This window comes from Oenanthe melanoleuca, chromosome 2 (genome assembly GCF_029582105.1).
Source record: "Oenanthe melanoleuca isolate GR-GAL-2019-014 chromosome 2, OMel1.0, whole genome shotgun sequence".
In the NCBI taxonomy this organism is placed as follows: Eukaryota; Metazoa; Chordata; class Aves; order Passeriformes; family Muscicapidae; genus Oenanthe; species Oenanthe melanoleuca.
This window is the reverse complement of record NC_079335.1, coordinates 101,251,122-101,274,957: the sequence shown is the minus strand read 5'-3', so window position 1 is coordinate 101,274,957 and position 23,836 is coordinate 101,251,122. Positions and strand designations below refer to the sequence as shown.

Genomic DNA, 23,836 nt, shown 5'->3' with positions numbered 1-23,836 from the left:
TGACTGAGAGGAATGTGCATCTGTTGAGACAGTTGGGCCAGCAGATTATATCCATTGTTATCTGAAAGCCACCAACAATGTGGATTTCTGCTGTCAGGGTTTTATCTCCTGCAGGACCCAATTTCTTTTACAAGCCACCATTTCAATCTCAAATGCACCAGCTGAGTAGCCAGACACAGATAAATGACTGTTATAAGAAATACAGTGGGTAATAGGCTGAGAGCCAGAGCAGCTGTGGGACTCACACACACAGCACTGAATGGAAAGCCTTTGCACAACTATCTGTCAGTAGCAAAGATCACACATGGCACTTCCCCTTGGTCTTTCTTCAGCTCAAGATGCTGCAATTTCTGAAGAAGTAACTATTTCTGTGAGAGAGTATCCCATACTTTCAGGCCTTTTCTCTAGCTACTACCATTTCACTGATTCATTTTAGAAAGGCTGTGCTCCAGTTGGTGGTGGAAGCGTGTGTTCTAACGACAGTCATCACAGGGCACTGGCAATCCAGTAGTTGCCATTGGTGTATCTGGAATGATTTCTGTGCCCTGGGTATCATTTTTCCCACATTTTGCTGTCTAGAAGTTAGATGTCAAGCTGCACTGATTACCTTGGCTTCCCTACAGAGAGGAATGGGAACGTACGCATTCATGCCACCCTAGAACATTGCATCCTCACAGATCTCTGCAAAGCATATGTCTTTATCATGAAAACTGAGGATAATAGCCCTTCTTTTAAATGAAAGCAGCATCAGCAAAAGGATTATTCTTTGTTGCTATCACAGGTTGAGAATCTCAAATGGTGCCTTTTCTGCCTGCATTTCTCTGTGAGCTCAAAAGATCAGTCCTCTCCCATGGCACCAGTTCTGTAGTGTGGTTGTTGGTATCTGTTTCATCTCCTCTCTGGATCTCAAGGGTGCCAGAGCATTGGCATCCTTTTTCTACTGATATTATACATATTGCTGATGTTAGAAATGCCTTCACTGGCACCTTGTGTATGGCCACAGGTGGCTTTTTCATGCTTCTGCTGTTCAAAGACCACTATCACACTGTCCACAATATGCACAGGGATCCATATGCAGGCATGGTATGACTTCATTTGCAAGCCACATTGGCATTAGGTCACACGTTTCTCATGCTTATGCTGATGCATCCTCACCAACCATCACAAGTGCAGGCTCCTCATTTTGGCCACCAGCTTCAGAGATTTCGCCATGCTAAGCTCCAGCGCTTCATCTCTTATTCCTGAAGCACACAGCAGCATTGTATCTGCTCTGAACCTCCTCATGTGCTCCCAAAAAAACAGCTGCCATCACACATATCTCACTGAACCTGCAAGCCACTTGTTTCCTTTGCAAGATGTTTCAGAGACTACATCCTGCTCCCAGCAGTATGAGCTTATTTACCCAAAATAAAATTGGGCACCAAAAAAAGTAAAAGAAAAAAAAATGCGGTAAATATTCTGTTTTAGACAGTGGTATCTGTCTCCCAGCATTCAAGGAGCACACCACACACAGCTAAGTAAAATGGCCCTGCCACTGCAGCCTTCTGCCAGCTATTTCTGATGCTTTTTAATGCAGAATAAATGATCAGTTCTCAAAAAACAACAACAAAAAACTTATTTATTTGCACAAAAAAGCTCTTAAAAATCAGTGGTAACTTGGTAATTAAACACTTTCTTTTATAAAAACCTCATGCTTTATAGATGAGAAGAGTGTTATACCAGCAGCGTCCTGTATTAGATGAATAGTTGTTTAAAAAAAAGCAGCTTCTCTTTACATACTTATACTTGGACAATGCTACTCTGACTAACAGACTATTTTTGCTAAAGAGATACTTACATCTGTTCAGAAAATTCGCCTCTCCACTAAAAACCCAAAACAAAAACCAAAGCAAGCAAACAAAAAAAAGCCCCACAAAAACCAACCAAACAAAAAAATGATCCAAACACCAGGTTTTTCCTTAAGCAAAGAGGGGCAATGCTTCTAGCCCTGAACCATAGAACATCTGCTGTAGTTCAAGACAGCTTTCTGAAAAATACAGCCCCAGACCAGGGGAACACAGAACCACATGAATAAATAATGGAACAACATTCAGATCAATTTTTTTCCTATGCTGTATGCATGATTCATGTCCAGAGCTCATTTCATTGCTGTGTGACATCTCTGATGTCTGCAACATCTTTATTTACACATCAACAGTAACTCCTTCCACCACATGCCAACTACATGTAATCTTCAAGTCCCAGTAGACTGAAAAATATAATATGTTCAATAAATACTTAAAACAGTCTTTTATTATCCTCCTGTCTATCTCTGAGACAGCAGGAAGGATCCAGATTTATCCATGCATCCAGATTTACCCAAGTGTTTTCCATATAATTTGGACCCCTTTGTAGTTTCTGAAACACTCCCTGATAATGTCAGCCTCACGGAAGATGACAGCAAGCCCCTTGCCATCTGGTTTTCTGGTATCCATGCCAATGAAAAAAGCATCAAGCTGTGCATAACCCATAGTCATGGGAGTATGTTGCCCAACAGTCTCACACACCCAGTAGGAAGCAGGAGTGTGGATGCCTGAAGCAGTTCTGAACTATAGCATGCTGTCAGTGTCCGTGTTTCATCTGCAGAGATGAAACAAAATGAAAAGCTGTCCATTAACACACACAGTAACTTGGTTTAAGTGCCACATCTGAGCTTCGTGCAAGTGCAACTCTGCTTGTTTCCCATGAAAGAAACCTTGCCTCAAATTTAAGTGTAGGCAAGACTTGACCCTCACTGAATATTTGGGCCAGGGAGATTCTGGATAATTGCTGGCCTCCATTTTACTTACTGTTAATAAGATTAGCTGAGAATGTATGTGCAAATTGCTCTAAAGCGTTATTTATAGGAAGGTGAGAAATATCCAGCACTCTTCTTTAAGGTCTGACTTCCTGGCCTTTACAATAGGCATTGAGATTTTGAAAGTAATTTTTTTTTAGCCTGTGGAGATATTCTCTAATGTATTTTAGAATATTTTATCTCAAAGGCAGAATTTGACCAGATTTTCTAATTAAGGTTTGATCTCAATGTCAATTTGTTTCCTCCTTGATTCCCAGATACGATCATTTTTTTCCTGCCAGCATCTGCACAAAACATCACATATCAAAGGACTATACTGTAATCACCTCTTGACATTGTCCATGTCCATTGTCCCATGTCTAAATCATATCCTCAAAGAATCCATAACACTTAGCTTGGAAGACAGGAACACAGTTCATGAGAAATTTTTTAAAATCTTTTTTCAGTTGGAAGGCTTTAGAAAAACCCAACCAATTTAATTTACTTACATGCACATGCATGCACAGATTCCCTTTTTTCCTATAGGCTCCACCTGGCTCTGACCTAGTGTCTTGGTTTAATTTAGGTTTGCCAATTTTAATATACTCAATTTGTCTTTGAGATAGGATTTAGGAGCAAAAACAAGGCAGGCCTAAAACTTAAAAGGGTATAAAGAAGAAATTTATTAATAACACAGAGAAAATAAGAAATTCGGAATAAGATTTCCAGATCACTCCCTCCCCCTCGCCCCACCTTCCACATTTCTTAACAACAACATACAAAGACACTTCAGTCAGTCTTTCACTTAAATAATCATTTCAGTTCCCTTAAGAGAGAGTTCCTTCTTGTTTTGGCTATCGGGTCTTTTCCAAGAGAAGAATAAAGTTCTCTTATGTCTTCACTTTCACAATTCGCATCCGCCTGGGAAAATCTGCAAATCATGAAACTCCTCCCATCTTCACAGTCTTTCCAGAGCTGTGTTATGGGTCATGTCAAATTCATGGAGTACTGCTTTTAAGGACTAGCTGTTCAAAGGCAAAAGTTCTCTTCTTTTTTTTTTTTTTTTTTTTTTTTCCATCAAATGTCTCTGTTCATCTTTCCATTCTCCAGAACAGAGACCCCCATTCCCTTGGGGCAAAGGATCCTTTTCTCAAACACTTCAACCCCCCATGTATTTCTCCATAATTTATAGGAATTTTCAGTGTAATCCAGTCCACCCCGTAGCTTACAAAAAGGTTTTTTAGCCAGTCTATTCACGGTGTCTCCTCAATCTCTTCCCATCTGGAAACTTGGCTCTTACTTCACTAACTTTAGAATACTTTCTGCATTATTCCTCTCATTCAAGGGAGGTCAGGAGATCTGCAGTCTTATCTGAGCATTGGAAGGGTTAAAATTGCACACAGAAGGTGAAGGGAGCTGGCCAGGCCATGCTGGGGCCTTGCCATAGTTTCATGTGTGGGAGAAACTGTATGAAGTTGCAAAGCCCAGCAAGCGAATGTGTGGCGGGGGTGGGGGCGGGAGGAGGGGGCTCAGCTGGAACAGACCCCAGCTGCATTTCCCCCAAGCTGTATGGGCAGCTGGGGGCTTTGCCTCCCCATGGCTGCTCCGAGATGGAAGCAGGGCCCCAGCCGAGCTGTGGCCACACTGGAGGAAGGGAGAAGCTTGGATTTTAGCAAAGGTTTCTCTTTCCCCTGGCTATCAGGGCCCCAGTTGAAAACGGGGGGGAACCTGTCACAATCCGCTTAATCCGAGAGGGAGTTGTGATAGTTCGTTCAACCCCAGGATGCAAAAGACAAAAAGCAAGAGACTCAAGTTTTATTCAGCAGCAAGAAGAAATGCAGTTTATTGCATGCCAACAATTCAGTTTGTGACAGAAGAGAGAGAGAGAGAGAAAAGGTAAAGGAAACGAAGTAAAAGGGGAGGGAGAGAGAGAGAGAAAGGATGGGGAATATAGCTACCAGCAGAAGGAACGTCATCCTCGAGTCATCCGACAATAGACGCTTCTTCCATCCGTTGGGGAGAAAGAGATCTCAGAGTCTCTTTAAGAAAGTCACATTTTATAGTCCTTTTCCAAAGCGAGTGGCCTCTGGCCAAAAGGTGGGAAGATTTATGGACTATTGTATGTGGAGAGCGTCACTCCAAGAAACAGGTGCAGGAACGGGGCGCTATAACCAGTACGCTGCTCGAGAGCAGCATACCATGGCAAGCACCAGGCACACCTACAAACAGTCACTTGGCAAGCATCTCCCTCAGGCAGGCCAGAACTCAGGTCCAGTGTGAGTGATGGGGTCCTGGGGTCTCAGTCTCTGATGATTGTCGTGAGGCAGATCAGAGAAACTTCAGAACGACTCTTACAGAACCTCGGTGGTTCCCGCACCCCTGCCCGGCCAGGCTGCATGGGGAGGGGGGCCAGGCCAGGCCAGGCCGGGCCGGGCTGGGCTGGGCCGGGCCGGGCTGGGCTGGGCTGGGCTGGGCTGGGCTGGGCTGGCTGGCCTTACCTCCTCACAAGCTGGAAGTCAAAAGAGGAAGTTTTCACTTTTACCAATGTGATTCATGGAGGTGAAGTAACTTTTTAATTAGTTTCCCAGGCTGTCAATTATTACATCAGCTTTCCGATTTGTCCCAGCAATTCACAGAGGAAGTTCTCATAGAGAAAAACCACCCTGTGTGTGTGTGTTTGTGCCCTTCATGTCTCTCTCCTAGATGACTTCCATGCAAAATGAGCAGACATAGTGAGATCAAAGTTAATGGGAGCTAAATAGAAAATTTCCAGTCTTGTCTACTATCAATTCACTTGTTCTTTCAATCACACTAAGACTGCCTAAGGAAAAAAAAAAAAAAGATACCAAAGGAGTTCATGTTTTTCCTGGTGGCAGAGATGATCTGGCACAAATTTGCAAACAAAGCCTGGCTATGGCAAGTGTTTTCATTCACAACCGTATTATTTATCCTTAGGGTTAAAAAAAATAATGTAGCCTTGGGATCTGTGAAACCTGTTTTTTATCTGAAGATACACAGTACTCTTTGAGGGGATCTTTTTTTAAACATTTCCTTAGGGATATATTTAATAGAGTTCAGTGGGTATACAATGCCAGACATGGTTTTACATTTCCATTTCTCAAATGCCTTTTGTAAAATTGTACCCATAGCATAAAAAGCAAATTTTTTTTACGTATTTTCCAAAACTATTTCTTAACAACACAAGGATAAACTGGAAGATAGTGCTTCATTAAGTCTAGTTTTGCAGCTGATCTCTACAATTGAAAGCCAGGGAAGAATTTAATACTGCTTTTCAACAAGAAGTCCATAAGTCTACCCTGAATACCTGTTGTTCTTCAGCTTGAAAGCTAATCACAGTTCCTCTCTTCCATCTTTTTCTGTAATTCCTACATTAATTAAGCCCTCTTAAGTCAATGAAAAAATACTGTCCAAGCAATTCTTAGTAGCAATTACACTGATGCTCAGAGATTATATACCAAAAGACAACTAAAAAAAATCAACTATTATCAAGTGAAGCAAACCACTCTGCACAAAAGCATTGCTTGTGAATAATTAACATTTTCAACAACAGTATGATACAAAGAAGAAATGAAAGATGGGGAAAAGACCATGAAGCACTTCCCCTGTAAGCTTTATTTCCTGCTCAGTGTAGTAATATATCCTGCTCTGAAAAGCAGAACAAGCAACTGTGTAAGGCCAGTCATAGTGGTGTCCATGTGCTGGAGTTGGTTCTGTTGAATATTTTTATTGATGACATGAAGGAGGGTATTGAATCTTTCATTAGTAAATTTGCAGACTACACTAAGCTGGGAGCATGTGTCAATTTGTTGGAAGGTAGGAGGGCTCTGCAGAGAGACCTGGAATGGTTAGATGGATGGGCAGAGTCTAATAAAATGAAGTTTAATAAGTTCAAGTGCTGAGTCCTGCATTTTGGCCACCATAACCCCCTGCATATAACCCTCTGCAATAACATCCCTGCTGGGGATGGTGTGGCTGGACAGTGCCCAGGCAGAAAGGGACCTGAGGGTACTGGTCAACAGCTGACTGAACATGAGCCAGCAGTGTGCCAATGAAGAAGGCCAATGCCATCCTGGCCTGTATCAGGAATAGTGTGGCCAGCAGAAGCAGGGAGGTCATTCTTGCCCTGTACTTGGCACTGGTGAGGCCGCACCTTGAGTACTGTGTCCAGTTCTGGGCCCCTCAGTTTAGGAAAGACGTTGAGATGCTTGAGCTTGTTCAGAGAAGGGCAGCAAGCCTGATGAAGGGCTTAGAACACAAGCCCTATGAGGAATGACTGAGGGAGCTGGGGAGAAAAAGAGACTCAGAGGTGACCTTATCACTTTCTACAATTTCCAGAAAGATGGCTGTATTCATGTGGGGGTAAGTCTCTTTCTCCAAGGAGCAGCTAACAGAACAAGAGAACAGTCTCAAGCTGCATCAAGGGAAAATTAGGTTGGATATTAGGAAAAAGATTTTCATGGAAACAGTGATAAAGCACTGGAATCATCTGCCCAGGGAGGTGGGGGAGTCACCACCCCTGGATGTATTTAAAAAAAGGCTGGGTGTGGCACTTGGTGCCATGGTCTAGTTGAGATGTTAGGGCTTGGGTTGGACTCGATGATCTTGAAGGTGTCTTCCAGCCTAGTCATTCTGTGAATTCTGTGAATAGTTACTTACGCAGTCAGGGCCATATGATGCTAAACAAACTGAAGAAAATTAACCAAAGATTAGCCTCATCCCCTCCTTCTGTTCTTTAGTTTTGTTACAGGATGGACTCTGCTGGGGGTTACCAACTATTATTCTTATTCTTATTCTTATTCTTATTCTTATTCTTATTCTTATTCTTATTCTTATTCTTATTCTTAGTAATAATAATAATAATAATAATAATAATAATAATAAACAAATGTTGCTTTATGGAACTACACATTCCATCAGGTCAAAGCTTCATTCCCAGCCAAATGTTCATCTCTGACAGTGTCTGGAGAAAGGATTTAGAGATAGGGCAATAATATGGTGACATTTCTCTAGGTCGTTTTCTGCCCCTGTGAACTAAACACTGGCTGGCTGTACTTAGCAGCTTTCAGCACAACATGCTTTTCTGACCATGTCCACCCATCTCTGAAATTGCACCTAGCATCCATCCTACTGCGAGAAATGCCACAGGCTGCCTAAATACTCTATGGGGGGAAAAAAGAGCTCTTCTCATGTTTCCTTTGTTTGGAGAGTTCTGGTAGGCAAAATTTATTTTATGTCCTCTTGTCCTTATACCAGGAGAGAAGATGAGGAGTCATCCCCTTCTACAGCTGGTGAGATATTGTAAAAAGAGCCAGAAGCCTGGAGGTCGATTCCCCCTTCTGGTGTGTATTGGAAAGCTGCATTTCCAGGACTGTGTAAGCCAGGGTCTGCAAAACATACAGGAGTACAGCAGTAGTTCACATCCCTCTCCAAATGCAGGGCCAGCTGTTCTCAGAAACACTCCACGGCATTAAATATTTAACTATCAATCCACTGCCCCAAAGGGTCATTGTAAGCAGTTTTCTTAAGAATGAAAGAATCAGCGGGGAAGACAAAAGCAAACCAGGGGTACAAATCCAGCTGGAAATGGTCTTCTTTTGCCCTGATTTGGGAGCAGGGACACCCCAAACAGCTGCATCATTCATACTGTGTCAGGTGCCCGCAATATGCATTCAGTGAGGCTTCTTCTCCTCCAAAACACTCAAGGCATTTCTATATCCTGCTACACAGATATGAATCATAGGATCATCAAGGTTGGAAAAGGCTTTTAAGATGGTTGAGTTTAACCATTAATCTAGCAGCACCGTATTTACCACTAAATCCTACTCCTAAGTGCCATATACATATGCCTTTTGAATACTTTTAGGGATTGTCATTCCCTCAGTTCCCTGGGCAGCCAGTTTTAATGTCTGACTGACCTTTCAATGAAGAAATTTTTCCTAATATCCAGTCTAAACTTTGGTGCAATTTGAGGCCATTTCCTCTTGTCCTATAGATTGTTACCTTGGAAAAGCAATCAACCCCCACCTTGCTACAACTTCCTTGAAGCTTGTAGGATTTCTGTTGAAGCACCAGTCTGAGCTTCCCTCCATTTTTGCCCTAAGCTGGCCACTGCCCAAAATGATGATGATGTCCTACACTAGAAATGTTTTAGACAACATGAGCTAAGTAGGTGTTGAAGCTGTGAGCATTTCTGAAGCACAGTCTCTGGGCTAAGCACGAGTGGGACACTTTTGAAAACTAAGGACTACTCTCCATCTCCCTTACCAGTCAAGAAGAGCTCTGAGGGACAACATGCCAAAATCCCAAGCCTGAACTGGGCATCATCCTCTGTCAGAGCCTTGCCACTGAGCATTAAGGGAAGAAACTTGTTTCTCTGCAGCTGGCCCAAAGGGGCAACACAGGCCATAACTCAACAGACTGGTAAAAACTGGCTGAAAGGACACTGACCTGTGCACATTTCAGGGACACCAAGTGAAACAATTGTATTGAAGCATTAAGTGGCCATGTCAGTGCAGGTTCTCACATTACGATGCAGCTAAGAGGGCAGAGAACAAGATTCTTTGGCTACTCTACATGCCCCCTGCACATTCCCATTCCTTGCCACTGTGATAATTTGTGCTGTCTTTCTTCAATACCGGAAGCTTTCCACACAAAGTTAAACAGAAACATAAGGGAATGCAGTTTTAGAAGGAAATAATTGACTTCTTGGGCAGCAAAAATGGCAAAACAATAGCAAATGGTATCTGGCTTCTGTTAGGATATACAGCCTCTGCAAATTACAGCCCAAATGAATTAGAGCCATCCAAAAGGCTGATCAATGTCATCTGATGGATGCAACTTAATTCAGGATATGCTTCTTTGGTTTCTCACTGCAATACAAATTAGAAAAAAAAGAGGTGGCACATTAAATATGTAAGGGGCATTGACAGAACTTTCCATGAGCTATAGCATATAAAAAAAGAGGATAAGACAATATACAATTAACAAGGTAACTATGAAGCAGGCAAAGATAAAATGCAACAAACAGTCTTTAGCACCACAACAGGGCTGCCACAGAGCAGCTGCCTGAGTCTGCCAAATTCCAAGGGAAGACTAGAGAAAAACAAGGCCATGGAGACAGAGCATCCCCAAAGGAGAGGTGCATGTCGTGTAAATAATTTCACTACTGTAAGTTGGACTCTGAACTCATGGTGACCGGTTTCTGAGTTGCTAAGTCTGACCATGTGAATCGAACAGAACTCCTTTTACAGAGATTACCCACAAGTATTTCAAAGGACTGAGAAAAAAAGCACTGAGCGCCACATTATGCATTTTTGTTATATGTATTTACATTACTTATTTTTTCCTCCTCATTCCCTCTCCTTCTGATAATGCTGAAACACCTCTTTTTTAATAGCAGAAAAGTGCTAAGCAATCCAGCTCAGAATATTTTTACTAATGAGCAAAAATAGGATAAAGACTTGAAAATACAGTATGATTAAAAATTAAATTTAAGGAATATTTTTTTTCTTCACTACGGAATATTTTTTTGCTTCACTTGATATAGAAAAATTACTTAATTGTCTTCAAATACAAATTCTTTAAGCATAAAGCAAATACAATGTATCACCATGTGAGATGGCTCCCTGTTGGGAGTTGGTTTATTTTCTCTTTTCCTTCTGTGGAATTTTTCCTATTGTGATGTTACAACTTAGGTGTTGGCTACACGCTAGCACAGATGGCTAGTGATGGGGGGGGGGGGGAGTGGGGGGAAACGGGGGGCTGGGTAAAGGAGGGATAGCTGCACTCTCTCTCTCTTGCTCGTTTAGCTTGGAAAAAACCCGTCACTGAAAAACCTTGCCCTGACACACAGATGCTGGGAGCTGCCTTCTTCGGTGGTGAGATTCTGCAACCCCCCCTGTGAGATGTTACATAATGATTCGTGTCATTATGAAAATACATGATGGGATCAATATAAACAAGAATATTGAATCCAAAGTAAAGCATGGACATGAGACATACGAATATTTAATTAATTCATTAAATTTGTTTAAATCACTTTGTTGTAAATTGTGAATTTTTTGTTTTTATTATTTTTCACTATAATAATGAATTGTATCCACTTTTATGTATAAGGAAAAAGTGAGCTTGTTTGGACATGAGCAGGCTTGTCCCTGCTGTTACATGCTTTGCAAGAGTATAACCTGAGAACATGTTCAGGCCTTGTCCAGACCTGGTGGGGGCTTCTAGCCATTGCCACTTGGGCCCTAGCTAACATGTTTGGGTCTGCTTGAACTTGTATCCCAGCACAGTGGGCATGTCACAGCCCACCAAGAAACTGCCTATAAAAGGGACAGTGACCAGGGGTAGGGTGGACGTGTTGGCAGAGCACAGACACCCCATGACCCCAGTGCTGCGTTGCCTGTTCCTTATCAATGAACTAATAAAATGCCTTATTGATTGACCTACCTGATTTTGGTGAGTAATTTATAACACCTCTGCTTGGATGCCCTCCCACCTCCACTTGCACGCATCCTATTAGAGCACCGGCACCGACATTGCACCGAGATCCATAAGCAATGTCTCTCCTCCACCCTTCCCATTCGGGACACAGATGCCATCCCCGCCAGCCCCCCTCCAGCCACGCGGGATCACCGCACCTCCCCCTGCTCACCGGGACCTGGCCGGCGCTGCCTGCCACCTAGGACGGTAACTGCCCCATAAGGAAAAGGCATCCACAGCCGAAAGAGCCGTTACTGGGTTCCTGTTCTGTTTGTTGTTAATTTCCTAGTTGTTGATGTTTTGTTTGCCTTGTTGTATATGTGCATATATATATATATATGTATATATATATATATATACACACCAGTAAAGAACTGTTATTCCTAACCCCATGATAAATTAGAGGGAGGGGGACTTCCATTTCAGGGAGGGGCCTTTCTTGGCAAATAGCGGTCTTTCAAACCAGGACACTCCCCCACATACATGATACTGTAATAATTAGGGCATTCTCCATAGCTGAGGGAGAACAGATTCAGTTTCCTCATATGCCTAAGGAGACTTGAGCCCTTTGGAGAGCGAGACAATCAGAGTATGTAGGCTACTTTGGGGTGGGTGACTGTGGCTGCTTACCTGAAACTGCTAAATTTTATATAAATCTCATATCAGCTGGAAGGCATATTAATATGCAGGTAGCTGCTGCTGCCACAAGGTTGAGAGAAGTCAGTCAGTGGGATCCCTGCTCCCACAGCTAAGTAGGTGTTTTCTACCAGCTGGTCATTGTGCTAGCAGACAGGTAAATCATGGGAAAACATGGCCATGGTGTCAGGCATGGGATATGTTGTTTGCCAAGGGGACATGACCCAGAGTGGCCTAAGGACATGAGGAAATTCTGTCTAGAGAAGCAAGATTCCTAGACTTTCCTTTTTGATTCCCTCCCCCATTTCCTCTGAGAGCATCTACAGCCCAGCTTGCCATCAATGTATAACGCTGAGGGCAGATGTTTTTTTTACCAGCCAATTCTTTCATTGTTCCCTGACACGAGGGAAGATGAATAAGGTAACTGTAGTGCTTCAGAGAAGAAATGGGACTTAAATATAGTGATGACCAAAGGGTATTTTCATTCCAGACACTGGATGCATAGATATTGCCCCTCCCTGCCCCCTCCTTCAGCCTGGGCATATACAACCTGTCCTGCACAAGGTCACCTACAGGGGGAGTCCTTCCTGCTGGACTGTGAAGCCTTGACAGAGAAGGACACCCATTTTTTCAGCTGTCAGTGATGCCACGGTAGCAAACCCAGCATTAATTACATGTAATTATAGCCATGCTAGGACAGAAACCTCTGTTGTATATGAAATACTAAAAGGAAATGAAGCTTACAATGCAGGGAATCAGAAATGAGAGCTCAGGGTCACAGGCAAAATTAAAATAGAGTATCTTGATTTAAAAAAAAAAAAAAAATATCAATCAGCAGTCTCTCCCAAGGCATTTCACCGCTAATTGAAGAGTGAATTGTGTTTATTTAACTGCTCATGTTTTTGACTGTCTCTCAGCAAATGAATCATGATTACACTACATAAAATTCAGTTTTTGGCTTTCTTATGATCTCACAGGACTGGATTCCACACTTTAAGAGACACATATAAAAAAGGACTGAACTCTGAAAGATATCTGTTCATTGTATAGAAAAGAAAAAGGTTCCTTTCAAATACAGATTTTAGCCTCTTCAGTTCCTGTTTGCATAGCTGAAGTGGAAATCAAAAGGAAAGGCCACATATGCTAAAGGTAACATTAAAACTGTTTCCCATTCAGATTAATATTGATCAATGTAGGCTGCTGTAATCTTGGGTACCTAAAATCATATTATGTCACATACAGATTTTACACACAGAAGTATCTTGGTTTTTTTCATAATGTGTATGCATAATTATGAAGTCCTCAATTTTTTACTATCGTAAAGGTGCTCAGAATTGATCAAAAATGAAGTATAAGTGAAAAATTGCTCAGACTTTTGTCTCAAATGTCATTATTGAAGCAAAATGAAGAACTCCATTCAGAATTTATGAATCAAGAACAATTTATCAGAACAAGATGGGAATTTGAGTGAAGATGGACATAATAATAAATAAAACACCACAGGAACTAAAAAAATTTCTAAAACTTTCTGGCAAAGCACTGTGTTTTAAAAGCCAGCCTATCAAATATATTGTTCATCCTCACTTACTTGAAAATGACAGACCTGATTCTTGGATCATCTTCTTTTATCAAAATGGCTTTACAGCTGGAACACCAATAATTGGGTAGAATATCTCTATGTAGCAGAATTGCTGGATACTGTGGTTGCTACATCAGTATTAACTGATCTTCCATCCAGTGGATGGAATATCATGGGACAACTACGTCTTCTCATGTATGACTGTTGTGTGGTCTCTTGAAGAGGTGTGACTTAATAGAGGCTTGCAGACTCTGTTTATGACATTCCTGGTCCTAGAAATTGGCAAAATGCAAACTCAGTTTAAGGTGAACTGATACGTTATTCACTTCCTGGGTGGCTATGCTACAATTCCAAAGTGGTCCTAACTGTTATGGTACACAAATGCTGAGACACAGCCATGTTGCCTTCTCATCAAACTCCTCTAAGCCCATTAAGCACATTCCCCCATTATCTTCACCTGTAAAAAAGATAATACAGAAACTAAAGGAAATTTACTCAGAAACAGAGACCAAGCAGATGGTAGAAACATGACCTTCCTTCATGAGGTCAAATAACTTTATTGTGATTAAGCACTACAATACAGTATATATCGATTAAAAAAACTCTATAGTGTATATAAATTATTCCTTCCATTCAGCAATTCTCTTTCTGATTTTTTGTTTGTTGTTTTTTTGTTGTTTTTTTTTTTTTTCTTCATTTCCATTACAGCTTTGGTACAATGTAATTTTATTATATTTTTAAATACTTTTAGCTTCACAAACTCACACAAAGTACAAAACTAATCCGAATTGGGGATATTACAATCTACACAGTGGTGTTTAGTGGTAGGAAAAAATCTTACCTCAATGAATTCATGTCACTAGTTAAGCTATAAAGGCATACCTAGCAGACATGCCAAATATATGCACCATTAACCAGCAAACATTTTTTTTCCAAATTAATTTTTTTTTACAGGTTTTTCCAGCAGCACATCACTTGAGCATAGTCAGTACTCGTGTCCTCAACTGATTATTCTCTTGTGTTCCTCTTCATTTGAAGGCCATGATTTAATTATCAAAGAATGCACCTCTATCCTCATGAATCTAAGCCACAGTGTCAGTAATTGACCTTCCACCCTGCATTGTTGATGCTTGCACAGTTTGTCCTGCAGCTGGCAGAAATAACTGGAACGTTATTGGAGGGGCAGTGTGGGGCAATCAACCGGAGGTTGTTCTGTGGGGCCGGAGGTATGACATTACAGTAGACAGGCATTCCAGTGGCTGTAATTGTTCCTTGACCTGATTGATTAGGTAGCAAGATTGGTTGTTGATATGATTGTTGTGGCAATCCTTGAGAACTCTGGGTCATTGGCACCTAGGTAGGAACATGGAAAGATGTAGGGAAAAAAGATAGCAATTACTAAGTTGAAGTAGGCTCGCAGTATCCCTAAATTCCTTCTAGCTGAATTTGAGTATATTGTATGTTCTGCCAAAATGTGCTATTTTCTGCTGCTCAGAATTGTTCTCATCTCTGAGGATTTTTTTGTTACAGAAGGTTTTAAAGCGAATTCCCTCTGCTTTTAGGCCTAGAAAGTGTCTCTGTCATGACCTAGAAGAATATGCATTACTGGAATCAGTGCAAACAGAAGACTCGACCCTGGTATATCCAGGCAATCTAAAAGGTCTAAACCTTTAACTTGATCATTAACCTTTACAACACATTTTCAATAGAGTAATTCTGAAGATGTAAGGGGAATATTTTACCCATAAGCAATTCCCCCATTTCCATTTTTGTCACTGAAGTGTTTTCAAAGAACCTGAGGGAATGGCTACTCAATCAGCACAATCTATTAAAATGAATTAGATGTCATCTAGTTTCTTAACTTTCCAGAGGTACCAGTAGGAAGTGTAAGCACAAGTCACCTCTCACATACGCTTGGCATAACTCATGGAAACTAGGTATAAAGGTGGGGAAATAAGTCTGGGTAACTTACGGACTTGGTAAAAATCAAGCCACTGCCTTCCCTCTCCCCAGAACCCAATAAACAATAATCCATCTCGCTACAGCTTGTTATAGAAGACATGGTGAGATCCTTGGCAGGAGTCTCCACAGATGAGTAATTTTTAACTGGATCAGGCAAAGCCCTCAACTTCATTACAGGAAACAGTACTGCACTGGCAAAAAAGAGAAGAAATGAACAATGTTCTTATATTTTTTAAAAGTAATTTTCTTCACAGGAAGAGGTCTAATTCCTTTGTTGTTTGTGACATTACCCTCACTGCAGGCTGTAATAAATAGTTCATCTGAAGCATTCCAAAATCAGAACGAAAATCAGGAATATTGACCGTGTAAATAGGAAGGAAAGACACCAATTTGACTTAGAAGTGTATTCATCAGAAGGCTTCCTGCCACACACTATCCAAATGAATTTATAAGAACACTGTGTAATGCAAAAACTTAATTTAATTAAGCATTCTCCAAGGAAAAAAATCTTTCATTACAGCTCCTAAATACCTGATAAGATGACATGGCTGGATACTGAACCATCATGCCTTGCACCTGATTTCCCTGTTGATTATTCATCAGGTTCTGGCTTTGGGGTGGTTGCTGCATTCCCATGAGACCCTGGAACCCCTGCTGCTGGTTCGGCAGGACAGGCTGGTAACCTGGAAGAAGAAAAGGTCTTCAAATACTCTGTTTCTTGTAGGGGCAAAATTACAACAGTTGTAAGGTACAGCAAATGATCCCATAATTTATACCTGCATTAGTCAAAACGTAATTTTTTTCTGAAAAAATGTTACTGGAAACAAAAACTGAAATGCAATAAACAAGTGCCATGAGCTGGCAGCCCTGGCAGGCTGACTTGAGTGGGCAGCATGCTTTCATTATGCTTTTTAACACTGTGGCGGAGACCACCTGGAGGAATGTCTGACTGCAGCACAGGGCTGTAAAGCCCTAAAGAGACACAGGGCGCAGGTCTTTTGGCTATTTCCTCAGAGGCAAAACTCTCAACAACTTAAAGCATACCAGCATTTGGCCTTCACAGTCTAACCTGACAATTTCTTTCTTACCCTCTTACCTTCCTTGTAATGCAGCTCCCTAGCATGACATAAACAGAGAAGCCTTTATTTAATCAAGAAGAACATCTCTATACACACTGGCTTTCACTTGGCAACGTTTTAAATGTAATTATAGCATATTAAGGGTCATTATCTACAGTACTATTTTCATGTGTGTCAAAGTAGGAAAATAATAAATTAGGGAGTATCCTCCCCATTGTTTGGTAGGAACACTTAACATACTGGTGCCTGCACAAGGATGAAAAGCTGATGCTTCTGTTTTAACCTGTGATTAATTCTGTGTTCAAAGTCACCACAAAATTGCAGTTTTTCTGCTGGGATGGCTCCTTTAGGACTAATGGAGAAACGGGCAAAGACTGGATAATCTAGAGAGCCAAGCCACTAATGAGGCAGCAGTGTGGATGGGAAGGCAAGCACAAATAAAAATTGCTCAGCAGCAGTGCAATTTTGCTTGGGAATGAGCCTAGACAGATTGAACTGGGCAGCTAAGTGATGCCGATATTTAGCAATTAAGAACTTTGCAGAAAAAGCAGGAAAGGAAAGGAAGGTGCAGAAAGATCCTGGCCTTGAAAAATGTGGCCAGACATAGGTATTATAAATCCATGAATAATTTCTCCTTAACACATTGTGTTCTTTAGCACTCATATTTTAAACATGCAGTTATATAGCACAATATCAACTCTGTAGTGATGTTTTTACAAGAAGCATATTTCAGACAAGAAGAGCTACCAGAAGGAGCAACTCCATGTCATCTTTCTATGAAAAAATTGTTTCATGTCTGCTTAATTTATATTCATGAATACAGTACCTGGTTCAATATACTTCACAAAGTGAAAACCATAATCTGGATATTTCTTCATTATGTAAGAGAAATAAAGTGACAAATGTCTCTGTTTCTGCTAGTCTATTGGCAATTGATAGCTTTCCTTCTAAATGTGTTTTTATGCCAGGGAAATGTTGAGATTTCTGGTCAAGTATATGGCATTAAAGATGCCATTCCAGAGATTAATGTCTCCAGTCAACTGAGCAAAATTAAAAAAAAATAATTCCATGAGTGATTAACTTGGCTGGGATATAGCATTAAACATCTCTCAAACTCACCAGATTATCGTACATTGAGATTTGCTCTTTTCCTATGCCCAAATGCTGTCAGCATATTTTTTAGTCATAAAAATTAACAACATCTGAACTGCTGTAACTGAGTTTACAGAAGGCTGATACAGCAATAATAAAATTACAAGTCCTCTTCTGCTCCAGTACACCAATTATGGGGGGAGGGTATAAAGGATAGGAAGGAGGACTGGAAATTTAAGTGGAGGGGTGTCAACTGGCAGCAGAAGTAGCAACAGGAAATTCATCTGTCACCTCCGGTTGTTAAAGTTAAGTCCCAGATGTGTAAAGAACCATAGATAGATAGTGAGCCAGGGATCAAGTTACACTTTTGGGGAATGTAATCCAACACTGGATTTAGGCTCAGAGAACTGGATTGTAATGCACTGGCACAGGGTGGCAGACTGGTGCTCTGCAGAGACAGACACACTAGTTGGGTCAAGTAGAAAGCAGCTCTTCTGTTATCTCTAGTAGATACGATTGCATTAACATTACATTTGTGAAACTACCGCTAATGCCCTGCTGTGTGTTTGAATACACATCCCTCTCTTCACCTAAGCTTTGTGATCCATATTCTTCAAATATGACAGATTTATGACCCAGTGCAGTCATGACTATCAAACTGAAAAAAAAAAACCATGGAAAAGTTGAAGTAGCTACGCTTATAATGGACGTATAGGTGTGATCTCCTGGGGTAGTACAAAAACACTGAGTCACAGAATGGGTTTGGTAGGAACGGACCTTAAAGACCATCTATTTCCAATGACACACACAGACGTAAACATAAACACACAGCCCTGAAAATCACCTCTGTACTACCAAGCACTGCTTAGTACATGACATAATCACTCCAGTTTTAGGTACAGAAATGTGAAAAGGAGACAGGCTGAAGAGCTGAGGTCCACTGGGCTATACATTATTATTTAACAATCTTATTGTAACACTCTTCAAGGACATTAGCGATTTTTCCTGACCACAGGACCCCTCACCCCTAACCCCCCACCCCTGTCCCAACCTACAGAGTACATCAATTACATCTCTGAAAATGAGAATAAGACCTTTCCCCTACTCCTTGTGTAAGCCTTTTGCAATGCTCTGACCACACAGAAAAGCCTCAACAGTTCACATGGACGCTAACATACTTCCAATTTGATTAGATGGGAGCAAATGGGTTGTATCCTGAATCCTCTTAGACTTTATGGGAAAATAGGTCACTTCTTTGTCCAGAATATCTAATGCTTTGACTTGTAAGTAGAAATGGCCTGTGTGTATCTTTGCAAAGATGCTGGCTGTCATCTCTTACGTACTTCATTTTCATGGACTTTTTAAAAAATAATCAGTACCCTTTGGAATTAATTGAAGCCGTGGATATCAGACCATGCTGTAGAACCCAGTACAGCATTTAGTCAAAATCCAGCATCTTCAAGGTTCTGGATCTCAATAAAGCCACTTCATTTTACCTGATAGCAAAGCATGACCTTTTATTATGCTAAGTACATGAAGAAAGATGCAGGTTTGTCCATTCTATTGAACACAAAAACGTGACAAAAGTATATTCCAACATTATAGAGGAAGTACAGAATATTAAAAAGTGATTTTTTTTTTGTTTACAACAAGCTTTATGAGCAAGAAGAAAAATGCTGAGACAAAAAAGAAGTGCCAGTACTGCTCTGCTAAATGGCTTCTGTTTCAGCACAGATGAAAGTAGAACATTTGGCACTCTAAGTGGCAATCCACTTGGACAAGTTGTTAATATCAGAAACCAGTTGCTCTGAATTTCCTATCACTGCAGCCCAAATTCTCCATGTAATATTTGAAACAGGTCCTCAGCGTTTACTGGATGTTGATATCTTTGTATGTCTATGTATCTTTGTATGTTTCTGCACTCTGGCCAGGAAAAAGAATGGATGTGAGAGAACGGAGACTATTATAAACCTTTAGCACTGTTTGTGAAAATATATCTCCTTTTTTTTTTTTTTTTTTTTTTAACCTCAGGCACAGACTGTCAGAGAGTGCCATTCCACCAAAATTACCTAATTTGCACACACACAGCACAATTGTAAACTATGCCATGCTTTTCATGTGCAATTTACTTTTCAGTGGCATGGAAATAATACTGTATTCTCAAAAGTCTTGAAAACTGACTGCAGTGCATAAGAAACCAGGCATTTCTGGGCAGAGTTGGATGTTTTGGAGCTACACAGGTGTAAGGAAAATGAGAACAGGAAGTGACAACATATTTATGCAGTAATAGTTTTCTTCACACTTGCTCTTTTGCTCATTAGCCTTCATACTACATGAAGAGTAATCCATAAAAGCCTCTTTACTGTCCCCTAAGAACATAAATACATATGTTATTTTCTAATGGCAGTATACATCAGATGAACCATACTATTACCGCAAGCTCCAGGGCCTCTTTACTGCAATTATATCATTCTGCTCTATGTTATCTACACAGCAGCTACAAAGAAGGATTTTTTAAATCAGGGCAAACATGAGTGACATTGTTAAACAACCAGAGGAGCAAATCATGCACAGAATTTCAATGAATACCTCAGAGGAAAAGATGAGCCTTGGATTCCAGCTGAAATGGAAGAGGCCATCATATCATCAAGGTAATTCTCTGAACCTTTACAGCATGCCTCACCATGCTAAAAGTCATCTATCTAATTTAAACATCCTAGAGGAGAAAGAATGCATGAAAGATGCACAAATGTTTCAACTTCCTAATGAGGCTATGCAGCTAAAAGACAAAATGCAACAGTTTTATACCTCTGCTGGAAGTGTCACCCAGCATTGCAATTAGAGTATGTTTGCTGCTCTCCTGGCCTCAACATACATCTTTCATGGATGGCACATTCATGTTGGGAGGGACTTTTTCATTGCTCAGTTTAGGTTTGAAGCATGTGTTACCAATGTTTGGAACACGTGTGTCAGCACTGTGGGCAAAGGGTGTCTCATAAGCACAGGTGAGAGTCCCTGAACTGCAAACTTTATTGTACTCTTTCCACTTGAACATGCCCATCCAATGCAAACACAAAATCATAGTGCTTCTGATGTAAAATTATTTGAGAGCTCACCTGCTCCCTTTATGCTTTACTCAGTGTAGTGTCACCTAAAATTCAGGTACCTCAGCAACACACTGCAATGGCTTAGGCAAAGTCCAAAAAAGAAGTCAAAAGGGAAACCTCAAGCAGAGGTAACTGGGTTGGATGGAATGCTGCACAGAATCTGGTCGTGCTCCTGCCTGCTTTGCAACTAGTGCAGTGCCTTTCTGGTGCCATATGCCACCCTCCCTTTCCTCCTTTCCCCTCCCTCCCCCAGTATAGACCAGCTCAACTCCAGCAGCAGCTCAATTGCCAGGAGCACTGGGGAGAGATTGAATTTGAGCTCACGTGGAAAAGCCAAGGAAAACAAGCACCAACTCTTGGTGTGGACTCTGTGAAGCCCTTGAAAATATTTTAACACCAAATTCTGCACACAGAAGGTGCTTACATTTGCAGAAGACTCCCCAAAACTGATAAGAGCTGAGAAGCAAGCTAAAAACATGATCCGAAGTCAGGAAGCACACCTCTTTCTTAGACTTAATGAGCTCACTCTGCTCTACTTATTCAAAAGATGAAGTATCTGCAAATAGATAGTTGTGCTGGTTTTGGCCAGGGCAGAATAAAATTCCTTTCTAGTACCTAGTATGGGATTAAGTTTTGGATTGGTGCTGAAAACAGTATTGATAATTCAGGGAAGTTACTGCTAAGCAGTGCTTACTCAGCACTTCCTGCTTCTCACACCAGCCCATCAGCAAGGACTCTGGCAGTGAGCAAAGCATTTGGAAGGAGACAGAGGTGAACAAAGGAATATCCCATTCCATATGACAACATGCTCAGCATATAAAGCTGAGGCAAGGAGGGAGTGGGGAATGCTCAGAGTGGGCATTTTTCTTCCTGAGTAACTCTTAAGTGTAAAGGAGCCCTGCTTTCCTGGGAGTGGCTGAACACCTGTCTGCCCATGGGAAGTGGTGAATGGATTCTTTGTTTTACTTTGCTTGCACACATGGCTTTTGGTTTTCCTATTAATCTGTTTGTCTCAACCAATGAGTTTGCTCATTTTTTATTTTCTGATTCTCTTCTCTTTGCAGCTGGGGCGAGTGAGTAAGCAACTGCATGGGGCTGAGTTGTTGGCTGAGGTTAAACCATAACAATAGTTCTTGAACAGACCAGAAAAGGGTATAATAAAATTACATGTCTGGAAGATAAACCTAGAACTTTTCAGATTAGAAGTAAAATTCAAAGTTTAAACAGACCCTTTAATTAACAAGGAGGCAATTTACTGAAAGCAATTAGTGGAAGGACGTTTCTATCACTTAAAACCTCTAAAATGAGGATGGACATCTTGTTAGAAGATATTAATCTGTTTAAGAAGTAGTTCTGATAATAAAAATTATTAGAATGCACTCATTGTCCAGTATTAGTCAGATCATTAAATTATATACTTCAGGTTTGAAATACTTAGGAAAATGCTAGCCCAGTTAGCTCTTAACACTTTTCCTGTCTCTCAAGGAAAAGGACAATTCTTTTGCATATGAGATAGGATCCTCTCCCCAGGCACTCCTCCCTTTAATCACATGTTGGCAATACCACTCAGTTCATTCCACAAGCAGAGTTCACCTATATATTCCAAGGGATATTTCTGGCCTATTTTAGTTTACTTTGCCCCAGCTGGGGTAGTGTTCAGTAGACTTTGTGGACTAAAGAATATGGTTGATATCTATTCCCACAATTTTACTAGGCTACGTTCTCCTTTACTTTTTGAAATAAGCTAAGGGCAAAGTATTAAACTGGATTGATGTAGCTTTTACTTTATAATAACAAATTTACAATGCCCATGATTAAGTTATAATCAGAGAAGAAAAAATGTCCTTTTAGAACTAAAATTCACTCACAGACACATCAGTATATTTGGTAAAGTTTGTGACAAGTTTCTTTTTTACCAAAAGCTCTGAGCTGGTCCATCCCAAAGTATTTGCAAAACTGGAAGGAGGAAAAAAACTGAAGCAAGCTATTCAGCAAGATCAAACACTGTCTTAGAATCACAGAGTAGAATTACAGAATTGAATCATAGAATTCCTTAGGGTGGAAAAGACTTCTAAAATCATCAAGCCACCCATAGCTCTAACAGTGCCACACCCACCACTAAACCACGCCCCTAAGCCCTAAAGAAACTTTTGATTCTCAAACGAGCCCTAAAGGTTATCTGTAAAACAGGAGGAAAGCCACCCTAATTAGGGAACCTTTCATAGGACAGTTGGCCAAGTTGTGGAAGCCACATAATGAGCGAGATCCATTCTGAGCACAAGTGAGAGCAGGAATTTGAGGCAAGTGCTTTTGGCAGCCAGAACAAAGCTCCTCTTGCTCCAAGATCCATCAGTCCTTCCTGCCTTTGTGTGGGATACTCAAGAAATGGACTGCAACCAGATATTTCACCTCCTATGTGGATATGTAACACCATCCCTATGTACTGCTTCCTCTAAAGGAGTGCTGCTTTAAGGCTCTGTGTTCTTGCTGTATTCTCATGTCCAGGTGTGATGTGTTAGAATTGGGTGCCCAATCACCTGAGGAAAAGGTTTGGGGTTTATTTTTTGTTATGCAGTTGACCATTATCTGGCAAGTTTCACTCCAAACAATAGAGTAAATTCTCATGGAATGTAAAATTAATCTATAAATTTAAGCTAATTTTGATTTTAGCCTCACCCCAAAGTGTCTGCAGTTTGGAAGATTCCCACAGAAGACACATTAATGTCTCCCTCCTGGTGTTATTTTCTGTGTGAATCTGAAGATTTAAACTATATCTTGTGCAGCTGGAATTCAAACCACTTTGTAAACAATTTTATAGTTCAAGCTTGGATCTAAAATCCAAAGCACACTGCAAAGCAAATCTGCTGCGGTTGATCTATCCATTTCTACCGTGTCTGCTTTCTCTCTGCAATACACATAAAAATGTCTTGATCTAGTAAGACATTTGAGCTTTATATTCTACTTGAAGACATGACAGATAATTTATGGGTGTGAACTGGACACCATGTGAGCTAGAAGGATAAGTACATTTTAGCTGAATGCTAAAATTCCATCCCTTTCCCCT

General features: G+C 40.8%; 1 protein-coding gene across 28 annotated transcripts in view; it reads right to left on the bottom strand.

Annotated features, from left to right (window-relative positions):
- Positions 1 to 14,049: 14,049 nt before the first annotated feature.
- The window catches only part of ARPP21 (cAMP regulated phosphoprotein 21), a 207,764-nt gene continuing 197,977 nt past the window's right edge, over positions 14,050 to 23,836 (bottom strand). For all 28 annotated transcript variants that reach the window (XM_056484275.1, XM_056484270.1, XM_056484271.1 and 25 more), the window contains 2 exons: positions 16,026 to 16,177; positions 14,050 to 14,885 (listed from right to left, as the gene is read on the bottom strand). In XM_056484275.1, the coding sequence (XP_056340250.1) occupies positions 14,628 to 14,885; positions 16,026 to 16,177 (410 nt within the window). In that variant the 3' untranslated portion in view covers positions 14,050 to 14,627. The remainder of the gene's footprint in view (positions 14,886 to 16,025; positions 16,178 to 23,836) is intronic.